General features: G+C 41.2%; 1 protein-coding gene across 1 annotated transcript in view; it reads left to right on the forward strand.

Moving 5' to 3' along the window:
* The window catches only part of MET (MET proto-oncogene, receptor tyrosine kinase), a gene marked incomplete at its 3' end in the record, with an annotated part of 89,886 nt that extends 80,777 nt beyond the window's left edge, over positions 1-9,109 (forward strand). The window contains exons 15-21 of the mRNA XM_082308805.1: positions 188-418; positions 2,821-2,901; positions 3,509-3,690; positions 5,004-5,113; positions 7,546-7,711; positions 8,617-8,753; positions 8,899-9,109. Coding sequence (XP_082164931.1) covers positions 188-418; positions 2,821-2,901; positions 3,509-3,690; positions 5,004-5,113; positions 7,546-7,711; positions 8,617-8,753; positions 8,899-9,109 — 1,118 coding nt within the window. The remainder of the gene's footprint in view (positions 1-187; positions 419-2,820; positions 2,902-3,508; positions 3,691-5,003; positions 5,114-7,545; positions 7,712-8,616; positions 8,754-8,898) is intronic.
* Positions 9,110-9,441: the final 332 nt, after the last annotated feature.

Below are 9,441 nucleotides of genomic sequence, written 5' to 3' on the forward strand. Positions count from 1 at the left end.
ACGATTTTCCTGGATTTTGGCAGATTAGCAATGCATATTTTCATTTTCCCTTTGTGACCAAAACTTCTGCAAAGCCAAGCCACTTCCAAACTGATAAACTCAAAGCCTTGCTCACCAGTGAAATAAAGCTCTTCAGTTTCCAAGGAGAAGTCTGAAAGGATTATAACAGTTTCTGTTTATCTTGCAGATCAGTTTCCAGGCATGTCTCAGAACGGATCGTGCAGACCTGCCCAGTATCCTCACTCTGACCTCTCCCCGATTCTGTCCAGCGGGGACTCGGATTTAGCCAGTCCACTTCTCCAAACTAATGTCCACATTGACATCAGCGCCTTAAACCCCGACCTGGTCAAAGAAGTGCAGCATGTAGTTATTGGTGCTGACAGCCTGATTGTGCACTTCAGCGAAGTAATAGGAAGAGGTGGGTACCGCGGCTCTTGCAAACTGCTGTTCTTTTTGCACACCCATTTGTTATAAACCATTCTGAATAAGATGTCTACACCGAGGTTTTTCAAGCTTTTTACCTCTTACAGCACTGCATCCCATGCACCAAGTCAAGGGGAGAACCAAGGGGTTCTCCTTCGAAGTCAGATGAAGGGTTGTGCAGTCGATCAGTCGGAGAAGACACCAGAGGGAGGAAGGAGTCTGCCAATTAGTGGGGCTCCTCCGAACTCAGAGACTTGCTGGCTCCCCCTCAGCTGCCTCACTCTCACGCCTTTCCAGGCTACGGAAAAGCTCAGCCAGGGCTTCTGATCCATGAGGCTGTGGTGCGGGAGTGAGGCTGCTGCAGAATATTGCACGAGCCTAAGGCACACACCTAAGTGGCAGGGGATGTCCAGGCGGGGACGCCAGCGACCTTAAACTCGGAGCCTGAGAGCTGGCAAGATGGCTGCACCACACTGAAACCTCCTGCAGTCACCAGTGCATTCAGTAAAAGTCCCCATGGGCCCAGTGAAATGCACACAGCCCTTTTTCCTCTGCAAGTTTCCCCCAGCTCTGTGGAATTCACTGTTTGTTTCCTCCTGCCAAAGCTCTCCATTCCCCCTCATTCCTCTCTCATCCCAGCTGCAGTAATGAGTAGCTCCTGATTCACTTCCCCTTATTTTTGTCCCTGATATAGCAAGTCCTGTATTTTTCTGAATTTCTCTGAATTTCTCCCATCACTCCTATTCCTCTGCATCTCCGTAAGCAGGTTCCCTCCTTCTTTCATAGTCCAAGCCAGTATTTCTGTTAGGGGCATTTATTAAACTCTGTACTATTGAGTACCTATTAGTAACCCAAGTAGAAACTGGATTTTCAGTACTTCTGCAGATCATGCGTGAGAGGTCTCTTGTTGAGTATCAGAATACTGATAAAAATTTGGCTATAACTGATATTCCTAATGCCTCTTCTGCAGGAAAATAGCCACAAATCAAACAGTGTGTTTCCCTTCCATGTATTACACTTCATCATCCCCAAAGCAAGGGTGGGCCTTTTTCCTTTCTTTCTTGTTTCAGAAAAGGCCAAGTAGTTTCCCATTTTTTACATGTTGAAAAATACCAGGAATGACACCAATATAATTAACCTTTTTTAATTTTCTCCTCCATAACTAGAAATGGGCCAAACCCAAAAATATTTCAGACACACCCGATCCAAGCTTTAGGATTTGTGCCCAGGCTCCAAACAATCTGTGGTCTGATGGGATTTTAGTTGCTTTTGTAAAACAAACTTTGTATTAATTTTACCCCAAGCCAAAATCAAAGCCAACTGGGCTCTCACCAGCACTTATGACTGGAATCTAGTAGAATTAATCAGATAGTCTTGTTCTCTGCAGAACTCACACTTGACAAAAAAACTATTTTGCTTTCTAACTGCAAATATTAATATTTTAAAAGCGTCCAGTAAATAGTACATCTGTGAAGGAAAGCCACCATTACACGTACATAATTTGATTTGGATAAATTTATGCACGTGCCTGGAGCTCAAAGTTCTCTGTGTGTCCCAGATAGGTCAATCTGACTTCTCATAGTAGGTTTCCCCGCTCTGCAGACTACCCCGTTTGCTTCACAGGAAAGCACAGGATGAGGAAGGATTTCTGTGTCGTTGGCAGTTTATTTCACTGCTTAGACCATCAGCAAGAAGGCCAATTTCGCTCCTCACCTTTTAGTGATATTTTGCACCAGCAGGTAGGCCATAGCAGAGACCATAGACTGCCTCCTAGTGATGTGGTCAGTCTGTGATCGGTAGAGCGACTCCCAGACCTTTCATGGCCAATACATCACTTTTAACACTCAACATTTTCCATGGAATAGCAAGACCTGAGAGACTGTAAGCCCACAGTGACCCTCCTTATGCAACTTTCCACTGAAGATGCATCAAGGCTATACATTCCTATGGACCACTTAGAATGGGCTTGCAGACCATTGGGAACTACCGACCCAGCGGTCACATCAGCTCCTTCTGATTGCTCCCCTGTGCCTTCCAATGCCCTCCTTTGACATATATCTAACAGGAGAGCATGGCGGGAATGGGCTGACATGGGTTTTGTGTGCATAGTCATTACAAGAATATGAAGCAGTTGTGGCACCAGCCTTGTCATTATTTATACTCTCCATCTAGCTCAAGAAATATCAATTATGCTGCAAATAGAGTTTTCATTTTATGTAATGATGGTTTTATGTAATGATTGTTTTATGTGTTAGTTATGAAGTATACATTACAAGTGTTGGGAATTGGACAGAAATGGAGTGTGATCACTTTCTTAAATCATAATTCCAACCCAGTGGAAAATACCAGAAAGCCAATTTTACCTATTAAAGCTAATCTTGCTCATTTTTTACACAGGACATTTTGGGTGTGTGTACCATGGGACATTGCTGGATAACGATGGCAGGAAAATTCATTGTGCTGTGAAGTCACTCAATAGTGAGTTACATGTTCAATAGTGAGACATTACCATAATTCCAAAGATAAGCAGGGTGAACTAATTAATTACAGTGAAGTGTACTTTCACAAGTAAAGATTCTTAGTTGCAGCTGGATCAGATTTATCTTTGGAGCAATTCCAATGTCTTTAGATTACCACGAGGCACAGGCATATATATGTGCATCAAATGAAATGCCCGTGTATTTCCTCTACAAAGAAAATGACAAGGGAAAATGAGGGAAAGGCAGTGACAATTTTTATTCTACTGACTACTGAAGACTTGGGTTTGGAAGTTAAATTGCTAAAGAGTGGGCAAAGCTGCTGGAAAAAGAGGAAGAAACTGTAATAACATTTATTAAAGGCTTTACTCAAGTAGTGTTATTCAATTCTAAATAATTCATAATAAGAAAAGGAGAAATGGAATTAAAGTCACCAACAAACAGTATTTAATAATTGTAAGAAAACTGATGTACGTAACCTAGTCGTAATGTGGGAGGTGGGGGTCATGTTTGTAGCTTCTCATTATCACTTTGTTGTGCAATGACATGCTGTACAGAAATGAACTGGGTTTCTTTTAATTATTCAATTTTATTACTGGATTTCTCAGGGATTACAGACCTGGAAGAAGTAGCTCAGTTTTTGAAAGAAGGAATAATCATGAAAGATTTCACTCATCCCAATGTTCTGTCGCTCCTGGGAATCTGTTTGCCCAATGAAGGCTCCCCCTTAGTCGTTCTTCCATACATGAAACACGGAGATCTTCGAAACTTCATTAGGAATGAGACTCATGTAAGTACATGGTGAGGTCTACAAAATGGTAATGCAAGTCTAGCCACGCCCTGCTCCAACACCACAGGTTATAAGCTCTGATAATTACATTACGTCTATAACTTGCTGCTGTTACTACACCTTAACCTTTAGCACTTGCTTAGGCTGGCACCAAGCCCAACCACAGTGCTGCCACTCCTTCCCTTCCCCCTCAAATTCCTCTCTAGAATGTTTCCCAGAAATTATCAGCAATAAGTATTTCTCATTTCCCATCCGTAAGCCTCTTTATAAACAAATGTGTTTATGAGATCTAAGTCAAGGGGCCCAACCATCTGCTGGTTTAAACTGGCATATTTCTGTTGACTTCAGCACAGCTGTGCCAGTCGTCACCATCTGCTCTTCCAGCTTCTAGGTAAGGGATCTTCATGTCCAGCTAGAGAGTGTCGCAGTCCCGTTATTATCAATATTTTTTCTTCTTATCTTAAGAGAGAAAAACAGCAATTGTTATACAAACTATGAGTTCTCTCTTATAAGAAATTTTCAACATTTTCACTGAAAGACTGCAGATTTCTCAAACGTGCCTCACTGCTTTCTCTCAAGTATGAGACCACAGGTCTTGCCTCAGGTAGCTTAAGCCCACTTTATACTGTAGTATTTCACCCATCTCACAGTGCCAGGACAATATAAAGTGACTTCTGAGCCTATGGGATTTCACCCCTACCTCTATAGCAATCAACAATAGCCAGTAAAGTTTAAAAAAAAAATGCATCTTGAAAAATTGTTGGGGGAGTTAAGCTTTCTGAGGTAGGGACCTCTTCCCTTTTGAGCTTCTTTCATTCTACAAGCACCAGGGACCTTGTCTGTGAATAGTGCAGTGGTCCTTCCTGAAATAAATAGACCACCACCACAGTTGAACAGGATTGTTCCACAGAAGAAAATAATGTGGAGCAATGGCAACAACACAAAAATCTATCGGACCATACTATTACATAACAAGTCATGCTGTTGGATAAAAGAATTACAGGTTTATGTTTATATTCATTTCTATATTCAACATTTTCAGTAAGGTCTCACCTTGTAGACCAGCACAAAGAGTTACCAATCTTTGTGGAAAATCTTCCTCTGGTAACTACTAACTTTGATTTTTTAAATTGTATTTCCTCACTGGAGGTAAGAACTTGACCTAAACTTACGCCAGTTTTACTACAAGCACCAACCTGTCTTGATCATTGTGGTGGCAAGATAGGTGTGTCAAAAAATGAGAGTCACAGCAAAAAACATTCTGCTCCTTGGGCTTCTGCATTCATTGTACCACAAATGTTTATATTTTACAGAACCCAACAGTAAAAGATTTAATTGGATTTGGCCTTCAGGTCGCAAAAGGGATGAAATACCTTGCAAGCAAAAAGTTTGTCCATAGAGACTTGGCAGCAAGAAACTGTATGTAAGTACAAACATCTAATTCCAGCCACGCTATCACACTCTCTTGTGTAAGACAGTGAGATGAGGTAAATGAAAGTTTCCAGGTTTCTCATTTTTAGTCAAAATAGAGTGTTTTTTCATTGTTCCATAATTATACTGATGTTTGTCTTGCATACTGATGAGCTACTCAGCTTGCTAAGGGCTCACTTCTTACACATAAGCTTTTTTTTGAGTGTGGGAAATAAGAAAAGCTGAGGTGAAAGTGTAGCCTCTCAAAATCATTGGTTAGAGCATTTAAAAGGCATCTCCTAAGGGAAGTTAAACTGCTGTTGTCTCAACTTGCTGTGCTTCCACCCAGCCTCTTCAGAAGCAGCACGTCTCTGCTGCCGCACCTAGCAGGAGGGAGAGGAACACAGGGGAACTTTGTGAGAAAAACAGGAACACAAAGAAACACCAGTGAGACTTATTGACAATAATCTTTCATTACATGAGTATGAGCTTACTTTGGCTCAATTGCACACACAAATTAACATTAGAAAATCAGAGCATGCAAAGAATCTTACTAGTGTCTAGGTAGCCAAACAGTTCAGTTCACACAAAGACTAACTGATACAGGAGCTGCTGATACTATTATGCTGATTCATCACCTATGTTGTGAATTAATGAGGTACAGAATTAACCACATTCCCCAGTGGCCGTGTGCAATCCAGCATTCAGAAGCACAGCCCCCGCCACAACAGCGATGTCCATCAGAAAGGAAACCAGGATGCAGATACAGTCCCTGTGGACTCTTGACTCTATTCCGCTATCCTGGAAGAGGTGCAGGAAGCTGCTGTGGCATAAACTGTCCCCTGTTGACCCATCAAAGTTCCCTTCTAGTCCCTTCATTGGTATTGATATAGTTATTACATCAGTAAATACAGCAGATGGTTGTGTGCCATTCAGAAGGACTTTAATAGACCAGAGAGTTGTCCAGACAGAAACCTCATAAATTCAAGACAGGGAAATGCCACATGTAGAGGCTCAGAGAGACGGGATTTTTTAGCCTGGAGAAGGCTCAGGGGGATCTTATCCATGTGTATAAATACCTGATGTGGTGGAGTAAAGAAGGTGAAGCGAGATTCTTTTTAGTGGTGCCCAGGGACAGGCCAAGAGGCAGTGGGCACAAATTGAAATAGAGAAAATTGCATTTAAGGATAGGAAGAAATGCTTTTATTGCAAGGATGACTGAACATCGTCGGTCTCTTCTCCCAATGTTGGTCTCTTCTCCCAAGTAACAAGTGATAGGACAAGAGGAAACAGCCTCAAGCTGCGCCAGGGGAAGTTTAGGTTGGATATTAGGAAAAACTTCTTCACTGAAAGGGTAGTCAGGCATTGGAACAGGCTGCCCAGGGAAGTGGTTGAGTCTCCATCCCTGGAGGTATTTAAAAGACGGGTAGACGTGGTGCTTAAGGACATGGTTTAGTGGTGGACTTGGCAGTGCTGGGTAAATGGTTGGACTCGATGACCTTAAGGGTCTTTTCCAACCTTAACGATTCTATGATTCTATGAACACTGGCACAGGTTGCCCAGAGAGGTTGTGAAGTCTCCATCTTTGCAGATATCCAAAACCCAACTGGTCATGGTCCTGGGCAGCCTGCAGTAGCTGACCCTGCTTTGAGCAGGAGAGGTGGTGGTGAACTAGATGATCTTCAGAGGTCCCTTCCAACCTCACCCATTTTGTGATTGTGTGATTCTGCAAAGAAGCCCAGAAGCAGGTGTTTGCTGTGGCTAGGTCTGCACATATAACGAAGGATAGGCTTAAGCATGCCAACAGCCATGCTCTATGTGTTTTCTGACAATGATACCGCTTATCAGCACAAACACCAAACTTAGGAGGAGCAAAGCTAGGGAGATCTTCTGATATGGCTGAGCTGTAACTCCAGAACTTTCCTTATGCCACCATTCTTTCCCAGTACAGACACCAAATACATCCTTAGTTACAGGACTACATTATCACATATGGGCAGTCACTGAGATAATGATGCGTCCTTCCTTATCAAAATTGAGCGTTATGAATAGGAAAGGCGATGCCTTGACTTGGAAATAAAAAAGAGGTTTCTAAGCATACGGAAGAAGAAACAGCTGTGGAAGAAATGATGTAGCACTCAATCAGGATGTATAGGCTACTAGCAAAAATCTTTTTGTACAGAGCAATTGTTTTAGAAGAACTGTAATTCAAATTATATTATCAAAACAATATCAGTAATTTCCTGAGTTCATTCACTGTGTTAAATGGGTGTCAAATATGCTTTGCTGCACTTTTTTTTCACTGTTACATTACTTAATAGATCCAAGATAAAGTACTGCCTTCCAAAGTCACGGTCTTAAAAATGCAAGTCACCCATTATAATCCACCATCGCTGTAAATCTCGCCTGCTCAGTTGCAGATAATACCTTTTGTCATTTCTCTAGGTTGGATGAAAAATTCACTGTCAAGGTTGCTGATTTTGGTCTTGCTAGAGATGTCTATGATAAAGAATACTACAGTGTGCACAATAAAACAGGAGCTAAACTGCCAGTGAAATGGATGGCTTTAGAAAGTTTACAAACTCAGAAGTTCACAACAAAGTCAGATGTGGTAATGTACAAACATATTTGCATCACCTATTAATTTCTCTTATATTGCCTGAGGCATCTCTCTAGTATTTAATGAAGGGACTAACTCCAACCCAAAACTTATATTTGAATCTAACTTTAGTTCACATAAGAATAAGAGACTGTTTCTACATCCAGAAAGGGCATTTGTCCCAATCACAAAGCAACAAGATGTTGACCTGATGATCTGTTACTGCTCAGGAAAGAATTAGGAGTTTAATCCCACTCCAAGGGAAACTAAGGACATTCCAAGAACCCAAGTTGGAGCTGAACCTGCCTATAGGAGGGGCTCTGGAAAGCTTGACAAAACAGGTTAACTTTGACACTAGTAAAATTTAATAGTTCTCAAAAGACTTTATTTGCTTTATAAAGACTTACTGACTGCCTACAGCAATCTCAAGTATTACCTGGCCATTTATGAAGAAAAAATTATAAGATGAAGTCATTAGTTGGCTGGATCACTTTGTCTTTTAGCTCTCCTTTCAATCCAGATTCAAATTAGCCTGTGATGCATAGATTTTTCACCACGTATATTCTCCTCAGTATGTATTTACACAGGGTTAGTCAGATCATCAGCTCATGTAAATTGGCAGAGCTCCATTAACCTCAGAAGAGGTCTGCCAATTTATACTAGCTAAGTAGCAGGCCTATAGGCTTTTTTTTTCTTTCATTTACTTAGCTGAGTTTCTCTGACTCTAATTTAAAGTGGCTCCTCAAGTTCCTACAGCATTTATTAGCCCACTTAAAAGAAAGCTGAATGCAGTAAAATAACTTTTCAAAGGGAAAATCCATGCATTTGAATGCTTAAATCTGTCAAACCATCTTCTAAAACTGGAATGTAAAGCCCTCCAACCCTATTGCTTATTATTTATGTCTTTGTTTTCTTAGTGGTCCTTTGGTGTGTTGTTATGGGAACTTATGACAAGAGGGGCACCACCTTATCCTGATGTAAATTCTTTTGATATAACTGTTTACTTATTACAAGGACGAAGGCTGCTACAACCTGAATACTGCCCCGACCCACTGTAAGTAAATAGTTTGCAAAGCCTTCTGCAAATGCTGCTCATTCTGATATTATAGTAAGTGAGACTGTGGGAGGAAAGAGTTTTGGGGTTTTTTTTCCTTTTTACATGATTTCATAATTGAACACTTCTTTTATTTGAATGGCAGGTATGAAGTCATGCTGAAGTGCTGGCATCCAAAACCTGAGATGCGTCCAGCATTTTCTGAACTTGTTTCAAAAATATCAACAATCTTCTCCACTTTTATTGGGGAACACTACGTTCATGTCAATGCTACTTATGTCAACGTGAAGTGCATTGCTCCCTATCCTTCTCTTTTATCATCACAAGACAACACAGACATGGATGTTGACACATGACGGGTATGTCTGAAATAGAGGAAAACTCGTTCTTAGTTGTATGAACAAAAAGCAAAACATTTTGTCCACTAGTTTTTACTGCCCGGTCTTTGTGAGAACACTGTTGCACATGTTTATGTTGTTGCCCAAGTTGCACTAGTACAAGGACATGATATCATACTGTTTAAGGCTATGGGATTCTATAAACCATCACAGTAATTGCCAAGTATTTGGACAACTGCATCAGTTTACCAAATGGAAACGTTGTGTGCTACCACCCAGAGCTAGTTCCCACTAGCTCTCATTAATGTGTGCTCAGACCCAAGAACAAAGATTCATCATTAATGCCATGA

The sequence above is a fragment of the Platalea leucorodia genome, assembly GCF_965183815.1.
Source record: "Platalea leucorodia genome assembly, chromosome: 4".
In the NCBI taxonomy this organism is placed as follows: domain Eukaryota; kingdom Metazoa; phylum Chordata; class Aves; order Pelecaniformes; family Threskiornithidae; genus Platalea; species Platalea leucorodia.